Source organism: Cucurbita pepo, chromosome 14 (genome assembly GCF_057944985.1).
Source record: "Cucurbita pepo subsp. pepo isolate OVF chromosome 14, ASM5794498v1, whole genome shotgun sequence".
NCBI lineage: Eukaryota > Viridiplantae > Streptophyta > Magnoliopsida > Cucurbitales > Cucurbitaceae > Cucurbita > Cucurbita pepo.
The window spans coordinates 7,226,528-7,241,213 of NC_141811.1; the positions used below are offsets into that span (position 1 = coordinate 7,226,528).

At 35.4% G+C, this 14,686-nt stretch overlaps 2 protein-coding genes and 2 non-coding genes across 4 annotated transcripts; 3 read left to right on the plus strand and 1 right to left on the minus strand.

The window, feature by feature from the left end:
- Window positions 1-392: 392 nt before the first annotated feature.
- LOC111783809 (uncharacterized) lies at window positions 393-4,518 on the minus strand. Its single transcript, XM_087117179.1, has 11 exons — window positions 3,984-4,518; window positions 3,803-3,898; window positions 3,475-3,578; window positions 2,193-3,133; window positions 1,916-2,038; window positions 1,683-1,771; window positions 1,457-1,562; window positions 1,277-1,374; window positions 928-1,182; window positions 761-844; window positions 393-686 (listed from the first exon to the last, which is right to left on the minus strand). Exons 1-11 carry the CDS (start codon window positions 4,071-4,073, stop codon window positions 672-674), a joined length of 2,001 nt encoding a protein of 666 aa, XP_086973305.1. The 5' UTR covers window positions 4,074-4,518; the 3' UTR covers window positions 393-671.
- A 1,886-nt stretch (window positions 4,519-6,404) lies between these two features.
- LOC111783823 (early nodulin-like protein 9) lies at window positions 6,405-7,246 on the plus strand. Its single transcript, XM_023664664.2, has 2 exons — window positions 6,405-6,635; window positions 6,699-7,246. Exons 1-2 carry the CDS (start codon window positions 6,449-6,451, stop codon window positions 7,112-7,114), a joined length of 603 nt encoding a protein of 200 aa, XP_023520432.2. The 5' UTR covers window positions 6,405-6,448; the 3' UTR covers window positions 7,115-7,246.
- Window positions 7,247-8,408: 1,162 nt separating this feature from the next.
- TRNAK-CUU (transfer RNA lysine (anticodon CUU)) lies at window positions 8,409-8,481 on the plus strand. The gene has a single exon. It is a non-coding gene; the product is annotated as a tRNA-Lys (tRNA).
- A 1,184-nt stretch (window positions 8,482-9,665) lies between these two features.
- TRNAK-CUU (transfer RNA lysine (anticodon CUU)) lies at window positions 9,666-9,738 on the plus strand. The gene has a single exon. It is a non-coding gene; the product is annotated as a tRNA-Lys (tRNA).
- Window positions 9,739-14,686: the final 4,948 nt, after the last annotated feature.

Below are 14,686 nucleotides of genomic sequence, written 5' to 3' on the forward strand. Positions count from 1 at the left end.
ATGAAGTAGCGCTTCAACCCAAGTTGTCAGTGAACCCTAGGGAGATTTATCGCCCAATAGACTTGTGAAGCCAGAAATGGGTGAACCACGTCCACTAAACCCGAACCCATAATGTGTCCGTGAGTAAAACAAATTGAAAACTAAGAGAGAGATTGATTTACAAAACCCAATTCAACCCATATTGCCTTCATATATATATATATATATTTCCCTTTTTCAATGTCATAAGAGATATTTAAAGCAAATTTAAAACCCAATTCAAGATTCAAAGCATATCAAGAAAAGTTGTAAATAAAAAGATGAAGAATGAAAATAGAATTGAATCAAAACAACAACAATGAAGATGAATTGGAGAAGTTTAAGGTGATTTTGAACTCCGAAGAAAAAAGATATAAAAAATAAATAATAAATTCATGAATTGCTGTGGGAATATTTCCCGTATACAAATGATATTTACGTCCGTATCCATCAATTTGTTACAAAGAATCATAGAAGAAAATGAACAATTACATACAACAAATTTGAAATGTGGGAATGTATAGAGCTGGTCAGAAAACTCGGATACTTCCACTTAATTCCGCCCACCTGTTCGTGCCAGACAAGTATACGATAATCTCTTGCCCCGATCAACTCGATCATCGGAGAAGACATAGCTTCAGCTTTCTCTATGGCTATGGCTTCTTGGCCTGCACCACCACCAACAACAACAATGTTCTAACAACACAACACAACACAACAAAACAAAACAATAAGTCATTACCTTTTTTAGATATTTCTTGTGAAGCTTCATTGCTCCAGTGCATGCTTTCTTGGCATCCAGATTTCCAGTCATGTCGTTCAATATCTATCACACAACAAGACGAGACAATAAGAAACCATCAATCCATTCGACTGGAATGCTTACAGCGAATACGACAAGTCTCGAACCTTCACAACATCGTCGAGACCCCGAGCTTCTGTAAGCAGCTTTGTGCTCTTATCTTTCAACACACTAGCAACAAGGAAAACAGAGATTGGAAGAGGAGCTTGTGAGTTCTTTGCTTTCAAGTTCTCCCTCTCGTATTTCCCGCATTGACGTATCGCTTTTGCTTTTCCTTTCGACCCATCGCCTTTATCACTGCACACATCAGGTTCTTCATACACTGTGAACTGATCAGGATCATATTCCAGTGCCCACATCATCTGTTGCAGCAACACCAAAAGTGTCAAATATTATGCCATTTTTTATGCCATCTTCACCCAACATAGCATCATCAATACAGATATAGAAACGTACCTCCCAGAGATACAAAGAATCGCAAAACGAAAACTCTCGACGAAACAAAACCATAAGCATCCTGAAAGCGAAAAGATAATCGCCACCACCAAGTGTCTCTGTGTTCATACAAACCAAACCACACATTCAATTGTTACATATTCAGCTCAAACTGTAATAATATAAGTCCATGAGCAATACCCAAGTGTTGATGGAGCTTTGGATCAATCACTTGCGTGATAGCAGCCAGATTACTGAGTTGAGTCTCCACACCGACAGAGCTATCCGTGCATCGGAAGTTCCCTCGCTTTATAATTTCAAAAATAATAATACTTCATCAGAATCTAAAAATGCAAATATATTTAAGACTATCTACGTAAAACAAGCAAACAAAGAACTTGATCGATTGATGAAGAAAGGTTAGTACCAATCTGCGCATCAAACGTTCAAAGCACCAAAACGCATCGCCTTCATCCTCGAGAAGCATTATCATGGGGGAACAAAGATCACTCATTCCTACTCAAAAATATTCATAAAGTCAGGTTTAAAACATGTACTTTCTCCAAAGAAATGGATAATTCCATGGCAGAGTTGTCAACCGATAATCTAGAGAACCTATCTCGTTTTTCAGAAGAGAAAGGCTTTAATAAAATTACGCACCTTGACAGTAGCCAACGTCTTTATCGATCCAAGCATAAACAGCAAGAATATCCCAAAGTTTCGACAAGTTTTCTTGTTTTTCATAGAACACCAATGTTCTGTCAGTCCGAACCACATCAAGACCTGGAATGAACATTTAAATACTGATCAGCTTAACTACAAACCGAGTTATGTCACAACAAGACCACTACTTCAAGTAGATGAAGCAAATAAGTATTAGAAGTGATGAATTTGACCAATCTGTGAATGTATGTATGCAATTAAAGCTTCTACTAACCTATCTGATGTAAAGTAAGCATCCACTGAATTATTTTTGGATCAGTCACAGGTTCCATACTATTAGAGGAATTTGATTGTGAATTTGATTGTGGAACATTCGGATCAGCATCAGCATTGGCATTGGCATCGGCATCAGCATTGGCATTGGCATTGGCATTGGCGTCGGCGTCGGCATTGGCATTGGCATTGGCGTCGGCGTCGGCATTGGCATTGGCATCGGCATCGGCATCGGCATCGGCATTGGCGTTGGCATCGGCATCGGCATCAGCAACAGCATCGGCAACGGCATCAGCAACAGCAACAACATCGGTATCGGCAACAGCATCGGCATCGGCAACAGCAACAGCATCCGCATCCGCATCCGCAACAGCATCAGCATCGGCATTGGCATCGGCATCGGCATCAGCACCCGCACCAGCATCAGCATCAGCTTCAGCATCAGTATCAGCATCAGCATCAGCATCAGCTACAGCATCAGCATCAGCATCAGCATCAGCATCAGCATCAGCATCGGCATCAGCATCGGCAACAGCATCGGCAACAGCAGCAACAGCATCGGCAACAGCAGCAACAGCATCGGCAACAGCAGCAACAGCATCGGCATCAGCATCAGCATTGGCAACAGCATCAGGATTGGCAACAGCATCAGCATCAGCATCAGGATTGGCAACAGTATCAGCATCAGCATCAGCATCAGTAACAGCATCAGAAACAGCATCGGAAACAGCATCGGAAACAGCATCGGAAACAGCATCCGCAACAGCAACGGCAGTATCTTGGGGTATAAGCGGACCACTCCCTGGATTTGTTTCCAAAAGTACAAGCGGATCATGAATAGGCGTACCATCCTCTGTGATTACAGGAGCTGTGATGTATCTACCACTTCCAACGACAGGAAACATCTGTCGACAGTCTTCCTTAAACGTAGCATACTGTATCCTGCAAGTACAAAAGCTCACATCTAACCATTCGTGTAATTTAAAGAAGTCGTGCTACGACTTACTAGAAATTCTTAAATAATTGACAAGAAAACAACATGTTCCCATGAACGTATGGTCCACAAATAGTACAAGCTGCAAGGTACATTGGTTAGGATTTCATGATTACTTTATTACAAGCATTTGCCTATAACTCTCGGTTATAGGAAACTATAGAGAACGGTTTGAACTAAGTTATTCGAATGGCTCATCAGAGTCGCTTCGACGCTGAACTATGTAGATTATCAGCATCGAATTAGATTGAAATCAATTTAGTAACGTGAGAGAATTAAATAGGACTACCTTCGACGCTGGCGAATCTCTTCTCTTTCCTCATAGGTGCTGGTAGGATCATAACAACCAAGAAGAAACTCCCACACTTCTCCTCTGATTGAAGGATGGATCCCCTGTATTAGATGCAAATTTTGAAAAACAAGAACATTATCATTAGACCTTTGATTATTGCTATCTCGATCGCATAGTTTCTTGAATATCCTAAACCTTCCCAAAGAACAAACCATTTTCATTATGGAATGATCACACAGTGATCAAAAGCAAATGAGTTACCAATCAGAAGATAAAGTTGAGCAAGAACTAAAAAACAGAATTGAACAATGAAATTTGAACGTACCCCACGATGAATGCGATTTAGAGTCTTCGCAATGTCCAGTTGGCCTTCGGGATTGAATGCTCCTTGCCATTTTCTAACACTCAAGGTCTTCCCAGCCTGCATCATGAAAAGGGAAGTTTAGAGTGTCCATGAAAACAACGATCCTAGAATTGAAGATAAAGAAAAGGAAAAGGAAAGAGACCCTGATCTTGAAGCGAGTTTTGGGAACATCGGTGCACTCAGGGCGAACCTCATAGAAAGAATCAGCAGGAGCTCCAGCGTCCCTCCACATTCCCTCAAGACACCAGAATCACAACCCAGAGATGATTAAAAGAGAAAAGCGATTAGAAAGCAAGAAATGCGGTGACCCCCAGAGATGATGAGACCCCAGAAGAGCAAAGAAAAGAAGAGGAAAAGGGAATGAAGGGGAAAAGGGGAAAGAAGGAAGAGCCAGAAGAGAAGAGGATGAGAAGAGGAGGGGTCCGTGGGGGCGGGGGGTGTGAGGGCTGGGTAGCAGATCCAGCTCCAAATAAGCAGATTAAGAACCCAAAAATAAATACAGAGAAGAAGAAGAGGAAAAAGGGGCGAAGAAAAATGGAATGAAGAAATTAATGGATACGAAGAAATGGAAGTTGGGGGAATGGTTGAAAATGGAGAGGAACGAACCCACTTCCTCATTTTGTCTTACTCTCTCAAATCAAACCGTTCATGTTTTTCGCACAAACCCCACACCATTCCCTTCCTCTTAACAAATTTAACCTCCCGAATCCTTCGCCTTATTGTTTTTCTTTTTTCTTTTTTTTTTTTTCTTTTTTCTTTACGGGAAAAAATAAATTAGAAGAAAAGACAGAGACAGCGTGGAGCCCCCACATTCCACGCGGTCGTTGACTCAGTCCAAGTTGGAGTGGACCAGAGTGGTTGACTTTGACCACTCTACTTTGGACTTATGGATTGGGCCTCCGACCAAAACAAATCCTCAAATGTCGAACAAATAACTCCAAAAGAAAAGGAGTCGAGCCTCCTCGAAGGCATAGTCAAAAAATGACTAAGACTCCAAAAGAAAAAGAAGTCGAGTCTCCATTAAGGGGAGGCGTAAGGACTCAAGACTCCTCGAAGGCATAGTACAAAATGACTAAGACTCCAAAAGAAAAAGGAGTCGAGCCTCGATTAAGGGAAGGCGTATTTTGTTCGAGGGGTGGAGTTTTATTTAAGTCAGGCAATGATTAAGGGGAGGCGTACTTTGTTCGAGGGGTGGAGTTTTATTCAAGTTAGGCAATTTATCTCTTCCTGTTCTATGACAAGGTTTGTCATTCTCCTTAGCTCGTATCTCATCTCTTGCGCTGAAACAATTGACTATGTCATGATCTCCTATTGAGGCTAAATATCGAGCTTTAGCCAACACACTTTGTATGCATATTGGTTGCACGAGCTATAATGTAACCGTTCATGTTTTTCTTCGCATCAAATTTTGCTAACACGACGTGTCAACAAATGATTGGAGTTTCTATATAGAGAGTAAAGTAGGAACATTACATTAATATTTGATGTGATAAGTTTGTAATTGATTTCTTAAATCAACATTTCTAAGTTTGTCATTTTGTTTTCTTATATGCTTTGAGAGATGTTGACTTTTTATCTTTCTTCACAACAAAGCAATTCTAAAGGCACATTAATCTATGTTTTACGCCTCTAATTACACACACTTTCCACGCTCCAAATTATTCAAAGTTTTCCCCATAACGATGAGAACGACCATGATCTTGTATTTGGATATATAGAGAGTAAAGTTGTATTAGATTCTGTGTTATGAAACTCTCAGGAATTCGATCTTATACCCTTGTTGAAAAACAAAACTTTTATATCTAAACTTTAAAAAAAAAAAAAAAAAAAAAAACTAAAAAACCATAACGAATTAGCCCATGGGAAGTTTTGGAATGAATTACCTTGATAATCATGATCAATCGTAAATAAAACTCACTTCTAAACTTGTGGTTCAAATCACTCCATAAAATACACTCGCCCGGACTACTTGAATGACTATAGCATGCAAATATGAACACTGTGATTATCGTCACGTCTCTAAGAGAGACATAAATGCGAGATACATAGAATCTATGTAAGTGAGCATACCAACAATAGACTTAAAAAGCACAACAATAATATAAATCATCTTATTAATCGTATTCATATACATATAAAAGTGTAAAACAATTATAATAGTAAAAACGCCAATCACCAAATATTACATCATTATACAATAGATGAAAATTTACATGTTTATGATCAGAACCATCAAATTTACTCAATTTATCCGTCTTTTCTTCCCGACGATCATCTTTTCATACGTTATATTTCTCTCAATCTTAAAACATACAATACTTCTTCCGATCTACGAATGACACAAAATGGATTGACTTAGAAACATAATCGAGAATAATCAAGTCTCGTAGCCTTAACCCAAAGGAGAAGACATGAATATTCTTGGAAATAGATTGAAGGGAAAGCATAATCCTAGAACCCAAAGTTTAAAAGGGCAAAAGTATATGCTTGATTTGCAGCCAAAGCAAAAGAGAATAAACAAAAACCTCAAAACTTTGCCTATAAAACCTGGTTTTGAGCTTCCCTTACCTTTTCAAACTTCTTGGTTTGCTTCTTTTTGCATATCAAATGGCTCACAACAACAATTTTGGCCATTTTGCACCGAAATTGATTGGATTATTGCTATTGGTTCAAAGGGTGGTTCATGGAGTTGAGTTTCAAGTGGGTGGATCAAAGGGTTTGTGGGGAGTTCCTAATGCTCATAGCTTTAACCAATGGGCTGAATCACAAAGATTCCAAATTGGAGACTCTTTAGGTAATTAATGTGTTGTTTTTGTTTGGTTTAGACCATTTTCATAAACTATGTGTTGTGGTGCAGTGTTCAATTACGAAGGTGGCCAAGATTCAGTGCTATTAGTGAACCAAGATGACTACAACAATTGCCACACGGAGTCACCCATTAAGCACTTTTCTGATGGCCACACCGTGATCAAGTTTGAAAAATCTGGCCCTCATTACTTCATAAGTGGTATCAAGGACAATTGCCTTAAGAATGAGAAGTTGGTGGTTATTGTGTTGGCTGATAGAACCAAGCAATACTCTTCTCCACCCCCGGCTCCCGACGCCGGTGAAGGCTCTTCTAAGCCTCCTGAAGCGTCGGTCGAGATGAACCCGACCCCGTCTCCGATCTCTGAGGAACCACCAGCTAATGGTGCGATGTCTTCTGCTTCGCCTATTGTCACCTTCTTGGGGTTGAGTGGAGTGTTTGCTACTTCAATGGCTCTTGTTTTGTGATTTTATGTTGTAATTTGATGGTTGGGGGTTTTATTTTATGATTGTACATGGGTGGATTGTTTGTTCCGGTTCATCTTTTAAGTAATAACCTAAAGGGACTATTATATGGACAATGTTGGATACCTTATCCTAGTAGCACTATTGATATGACCTACTTTTATTTGTAATTGTTACAAATCAATTTAACCTAAATGGTTCATGCAGAGATACGAGAGTGAGGATATCCACAATGAATTTGTATGCGTTAATCTCTCCCTATAAATTTGTTATTTGAAAATATTAATATTTCAAAACATGATTCTATGTAACTTAATCTTAATGGTGCGTAAATTATGTGCCCTCGCTTATAAAGGTTAAAATGACTTTGGAGCTTATTCAATATGTCTACGATCTTTGAGACTTTACCAAATAGAGAATTGAAAACACAATTTTACGAGATAGAATTCACTCCTCCCTCATATAAAATAAGTAGATGAGTAATTTCTTAAGTGCTAGTTTCGAGACTTAAACAATGGGGTCGCACCCTTTCAGTGGCCCAAAAGGAATTAGTTTATAGTTAGATTAAAAACAAGTTGTTCATTAAAGAATCGACTATATTTAAGGTATAAGATTTAATTACATAAATAAAACATATTTTTGATCCAATTGTAATTATAAACCATTCATGAAAAATTGAGTTCTTTGTAATGATTATATCAATTGACAACTCATTGTAACGACCCATATCTCAATAAGCTTGAGCCACAAATCATCACAGATATGTAATATTTAAAAATACGTAATAATTTAAAACTTTTTATAAAATGTGCACATTTAATTTAAATGGAATAAATACAACAAAACATTTAAAGTACTACCTAATAGAGTTTACAAAATAATGGACAAATACAAAGTATTGGATAAAATCTTGGAAACAAAGACATCAATCTGTCTTGATCCCTAAAATCCCACAGCTCGTGCACGACATCGACTCAATTGCTCCGTTTAGGCTTCGTTTGAAAGATAAAAATACTATAAATTTGTGACATCTCACGTTGGTTGGAGAAAGAACAAAACATTTTTTACAAGGGTATGAAAATCTCTTCCTATCTGATATATTTTAGAAATCTTGAGGGGAGTCCAAAGGAAGAAAAGCCGAAAGAGAACAATATCAAATAGAGCTTGAGCTTCGTAATCTTCGCGTGTAGTTTGCTTATTGTTTTTAGCTCATTTTTAAGTCTTATGTCATTGGTTGGTTGGCTCGTTCATTTATATTAATTATATAAATAGGAAAACCTAGATTTTAATAAACAAAGCCCGTCTAGCTCAGTTGGTAGAGCGCAAGGCTCTTAACCTTGTGGTCGTGGGTTCGAACCCCACGGTGGGCGTGTTGACGAAAAATCTTTATTTTGATATTTTCTTAACACATTTATACAAAATCTTAAGTAATTTAAATGACATAATTGAGAATGTGTTCTTTGTATATGATTTTTTAAATTTCAATTTATTCTTTAGATTATAATCTCAAATATAGAGATCATAATTTATTTTCAATTCATGGTTAATGGGATGAAATTAAAATTCAAATGTTGAATTTCAAATAAAATAAGATTTCAGAATTTTCTCAATAGTTATAACGGAAATAAATAAATAAAAACTCTTATTATTCATTAAATAAAAAAAAACAACTATATAAAACATTAATATACTAAATATGTAGATGGAATATAAAAATATAGATATGCACAATTACCCAGGTATATGGAAGAATTTTTTGTAATTAACTAATAAGAAGATAAATTTGTTACAACAAAAAGAAATGAGAAAGCACGATACGAACAGTAGTAGTTTTGATAACCGAACTGAAAATGTCAGTGTAGTCGAAATTAGGAATCTGAGTATTACCTTTGGCAACAAGACAAGCTTTGAAATGCTCGATAGATCCATCAGGCAAATATTTAATTCGAAACACCAATTTAGAGCCCACAATGTTGGTGTTGGCAGGGCGATGAACCAAAATTCAAGTGTCATCTTGTTGTAAAGCTCTAATTTTCTCATCCATGGTAGCAAACCAAGCAGGATTCTTAACCGTAGATTTGAATCTTTTTGGCGCAATGGATGCAAAAAGAGTATAAAGAAGTCCAGATGAGCCAAAAATACCAAGATTTGTTGGTTGGCAAGTATCGAAGATACTAGCTTGGCCCATGTAATCATAGGATGAGAGCCTAAAGAAGAAGAGAAAGCAACAACAGGTTCAATAGAGAGCAGATCAAAAGTCGAGGGTGGCAAAGAAGAACTTGCAAGAGAAGTATTAATTTGCACAGACTCATCCACAAGGTTAGAACAAATATCACACGGAGAAGAGATGGATCGAAGAATGTGCGGTGAATCAATATGGTAAGAGATGAATCAATATGATAAAGATACTGTTCCAATAAATTTAAAATATGAAGAGAGGAAAGAGGTTGTATCTGTCAGCGATATACACGAGGAAGGTGAGTTTTTTCAAATTGAGCGTGGCTGTAATATATTGTAATTAAATTTTTAAAAAACCTAGAATTTTAACAACAAAGCCCGTCTAGCTCAGTTGGTAGAGCGCAAGGCTCTTAACCTTGTGGTCGTGGGTTCGAGCCCCACGGTGGGCGTTTTTATAAAATTTTCGTAATTTTTTATGCACAAATAATTATTTAAACCATCCTCATAAAACAACAGCATGCGCGTATTTAAGGAGTTTTTTTTATATCAATGTAAAAGAAATATTAAATAAACCAAAATGAATATTAAATATAATCACGCCCTATACTAACCTAATGTCAAAGCCCTTTATCAATTGGTGCGCACTCGACTCCATCCTTTCAACTCACTCTTGAAGCGTTTTTAGCTTAAATAGAGTTGAAAAAAAGTCTGGTTTGATTATCGTTTTAACCAATTAGAATTATTTATCATTGTTTAGAGTAAATAATGTACTCACCATTGGAATGTCTACAAGCTAGGTTGGATGAAATTGTTTGATGCATGAATAACATATATCTTATGATCCTATTTACGTGTTAATATGACATTCAAATGAATTATATGAAGCATGCATGTTCTTTCATGTTTGATTATGATTGTTAGGTTGATATAACCATGTTTGCACCCTGTAAGATACGATGATGTACCAAATATGATAAGCATGAATAAAATATGATAAATATATATATGTACGTCTTCTACGAAATTTTAGTCATGATAATTATAGAAGTATTATATGCATTATCCCATTGTGTCATAATTTTTAATGCGGAATCACATGCATATTATATGTCATATAATCATGGAATAGTTCTTCAACATGTTATGTACAGCCACGCTCACCATGATATTATTTGTGTTTCTTTCCTTTCCATTAGTTTTCGGCAGCGTAAGTATGCACTAGTTCAGAGTTAGGTTTAGGGGATATGCTTATAAGCCCACGTAGTGGGTCCACATGCATATGTGTGGACTGAACTATGTGTAGAAAAATATTTTGCATCTAAAAAAAAAAAACTCATGAGTTTTAGGATCTTTTAGCCATGTTGTATATGAATGCATTTTTCTACTGTAATAGTGGGGTCACATAATTATTAAATGCAAGTTTACCATTATCAAATATTGTCCTCTTTGGGCTTTTCCTTTCGAGCTTACTCTCAAGTTTTTTTTAAAACGCGTCTGCTAGGGGAAAGTTTTCACACCCTTATAAGGTGTTTTGTTCTCCTCCCCAACCAATATGGGACATCACACAGCATATTATTTTTATTTCATGTTTTTAATCTTGCATAAGAAGTCATTGAAAATTCATTTATAGGGTTGGTTTTTTCCTGAATGAATCAAAATCGAGTAAAGTGACTCAGACATTTTCTTAAAAGTTTGAATCAATTTGAAATGTTATATAATGATCTTTTACTTAGTAACAACTTGAAATTTTTTACTTAATTATAGATCACTACTGTATACATATCATCAACATTGAATGTGGAAATACTTTATTTAAATTTTCATAAAACGTCATCTTAATCTTCAAACACATCCATGGACTTGCGTGTTTCGAAAACACTTTTAAAAATGACACAACAAAAGACTAAACAAAATAAATAAACGTTTAAATTAAAAACATCATATTCTAGCCCAAGTCTAAGAAAATAAATACGACTACCCTATGCGTGTGTCATGGTCTCGAGTTGCGATGTCGTCGTCAGCCGTACAAGAATGTCTTGCCTTAACCTGAAATAAAGGTAGCACGTGGCTTGAGTATTTTAAGAAATACTCAGTAAGTGACCCCACTATCGGGGTTAAATGCAACATGCAAATGCAATGACGTGACCTATCATATTAGTCTCTTTTCCTACCACATTATTCTAATGGGCAGTTTTGATGTGTACCATATACTCTACACGCAGTCCATACCTGCGAGTATGGACTCACTAAACAGTTCGCACACTGTTAGGCCCCTTTTCTTGTCGGGCGAGCCTACTCTTGTAGTTCCTTATGCCGGACACTCATTAGAATTAGTAACCGTCACGACAACATTATGTAAAACATAATGATACTTCACCTGTCTAGTGGTGTAAGCGTCCGTACCCTCATCATTCATATCATATTGTTTCTCATTTTTTAGTTCTTATATCATATATAACTCTAACGGGGTTATATTTCATGTCATTCATATCATGTTTGTTGGCTTTTTGGCCTTTGATCTCACTCTAATTAATTTCAATCAATTAATTGAGTGATGTTTTGATGATAACAAACATACTTTTAATTATTAACTATTTTCAGTATTTTGAACTGTTCACAGTATAAGGTCGAGAATAACGATTACAACGACTTTTCAATTACTCAAATCAGAGCTAAAACAAAGAAATTAGAGTCGAGACAACATACCCGACGTGATAATATGGCAGCAAAATCAAAATGATAGACAAATCAAAATATATCAAAGTATGACATTTATAATTTTGGAAGAGTAACAAATAGTGGAGTTTTTCTTACTATTATATTTCTAAATAAAATTATTTTTACAAAATATAAATTTGAATCTAACCGTTACTCACATCGATTTTTATTATTACTATATTATATTATTATATTATTATATTTTAAAATTTTGGTAGTTACTCACATCATTTTTATTATTATTATATTATTATATTTATAATAAATTTTAAATTTTCATTTGACCATTACTCGACTTTTTATTATTATTATATATTAAAAATTTTAAATAAATGAATTTGGAAAATTTTCTTATTTATTTACTTTTAATCTCCACCTCCCATTATTCCTAACACAATACAATTGTCAATATTAATTCCTACATTTTGCTACTTTTCTCCTCTATATAAACTTATCTTCTCCCACATTTTAATACACACAACTTCCATAAATTTTCCAATCCTCATTTGTTCAAAGTCTCCATTGTTTGTTGCTCTCTCCAAGCTTACAAGTTTATTTCTCTTCATCTTATTCTTGAGAGGGATTATTTATTATTGTATTGTGAGGAAATAGTTGTGAGTGTTCCAAATTGTAAATCTACTCTTTGAGAGAATTGTAGTGTGTTACTATCAAACTCAAATACTTGTATCGGTTTGATCCTGCGTCGTGGAAAGGATTGAGTATGCTCTTGAACTCGTAAAAAGAGCGGTATAGCGGTTTGGCTCTGATCTGTGGAAAGAGTTGAGAAAGTTGTTTATTCAAAATTCCCAAGAGGCGCTTGGGGAGTGGAGTAGGTCGAGTTTGACCGAACCGCTATAAAATTATGGTGTCATTTTCTCTGACTCTTTCCTATTTAATTTCAAAATTATTATTGTGATTTATTACATGTTCTACTTGATTATTGTTTTGACTTGAATTATTTTGTTCTAGTAATTATCATCTTCTACTTATTTGTAAAAAGTTTCATCATTAGAAAAATTAATCACGTTTAAACACTTTTATCGTTAAAACCCTATTCACCCCCCCCCCCTCTAGGGTTGCTATACCGATCCAACAATGTTGTATACATTCAATTTAAGAGACATAACATAACGTTCCATGCTTTGAACATAACATCTCTTCATATACATCTAATATCATAACATATCGTATCACAATATATCATTTCATAAACATGCCAATTTATCACATATCTCGTACCATAACATATTTTAATATCGCTTTCATATCATACCACAACATAAATATATATATATATATATATATATATATATATATATATATATATATATATATATATATATCGTTATTCACACGTCGTATCATAATCATATTATAGCGTAAACACTTCGTGGTCATATCATCCCTAACTTATCATAGCCTTAGCGTTCTTATACATATCACAGTCATATCGTTACATGAACGTACCTTAGTCATATCGCCACAGGAACATATCCTAACGTTATCGTTCTATCAATCTATCACAATCTCATCCCTTTCTACCCATAACCTAATCGTATTTTTTTTATCAATCTCTCATATCCATAGCACTTTAATACGTAACCTAACTTTAACGTTTCATGAGCATATCTTCTCCTATCGTTACATTACGTTTTGTGCATCCTTCTCGTATCCTATCTCAAACATATAATTGAACACATCGTATCATAAGTATTATCATATAATTCACATATTATAACATATCATAAACATATCATAAGTATATCGATCCACAAACAATTCACACATATCAATATATATGACACGTGTAAAACCACATGGCACGTGTCAACATCAAATATAATCATGTCAATAGTAAGACCACTTACTTGGATGACCTTACCGAAGTTCTATCTAACTCCAAATTAGCTTGCTTTCGTCCCTCGAATTCGTTCCCACTTATATCAAGGCACTTCACCCTATTAAAGATGATCACCAAATTCCTTTCAGTTTTGTCAAGTATTTAACAAATTCTTAATTTTTTAATTTAGATTTAATATTTTTTAGATCTCCTATTTTATTTTCTCTCTCCATTTTTTTTTAGGTTTTGGTTGTATTGATAAATATTCTTGGCCAATTTTTAATCATGGTTACTCTCAAAGCTTCTCTTTTATTTTCTTTACGTAATTTCTTTTTTTTTTTCTTTTCTTTTGAATTCGTTTAGTAGTATGTTTTGGTTTTTTGTTTGTTTGTTTATTTATTATTATTTTTTTTTAAACTTAATTTTTTTTATAATTATTTTTATTTGTATGTCACCATCGCACTTTGATGGCAGCGGACTTGCGATCGTGCAACACTCACTTCTCAACAACAAGTGAGTTAAGTCTATTCATTCTTGCGTCGCCTACGGCCAAACGATGTATACTCGAGCCTCTGGCCCCAGTTCAAGAAGAAAGTTTTAGAAAAACGAGGCAGAGAGATTTCGAAAGAGCGTTTTGAAAACAAGATTTGAGAAATTGAAATTAGTGTTATATGAGAATGTAAGCAAAAGACAACAACAACGGCTTACTGCATATAACTATCGGGTAGGGAGAAGTTTAGTGTATATAACCATGAAAGAAATAGCAATGATTCATATAAATCACTTAATGGTAAACTTATACAGACAAAAGTAGCTATTATGCCTTTTTTTGATGAAGC

Bases quoted from the DNA above. Each gene is read 5' to 3' on its own strand.
- LOC111783809 (XM_087117179.1), bottom strand. From the start codon at position 4,073: ATGTGGAGGGACGCTGGAGCTCCTGCTGATTCTTTCTATGAGGTTCGC. The intron at 3,899-3,983 runs GTCTCTTTCCTT...TTCATGATGCAG, and splicing joins AAACTCGCTTCAAGATCAGG to GCTGGGAAGACCTTGAGTGT. The intron at 3,134-3,474 runs GTAGTCCTATTT...TTGTACTTGCAG, and splicing joins GAGATTCGCCAGCGTCGAAG to GATACAGTATGCTACGTTTA.
- LOC111783823 (XM_023664664.2), top strand. From the start codon at position 6,449: ATGGCTCACAACAACAATTTTGGCCATTTTGCACCGAAATTGATTGGA. The intron at 6,636-6,698 runs GTAATTAATGTG...GTTGTGGTGCAG, and splicing joins CCAAATTGGAGACTCTTTAG to TGTTCAATTACGAAGGTGGC.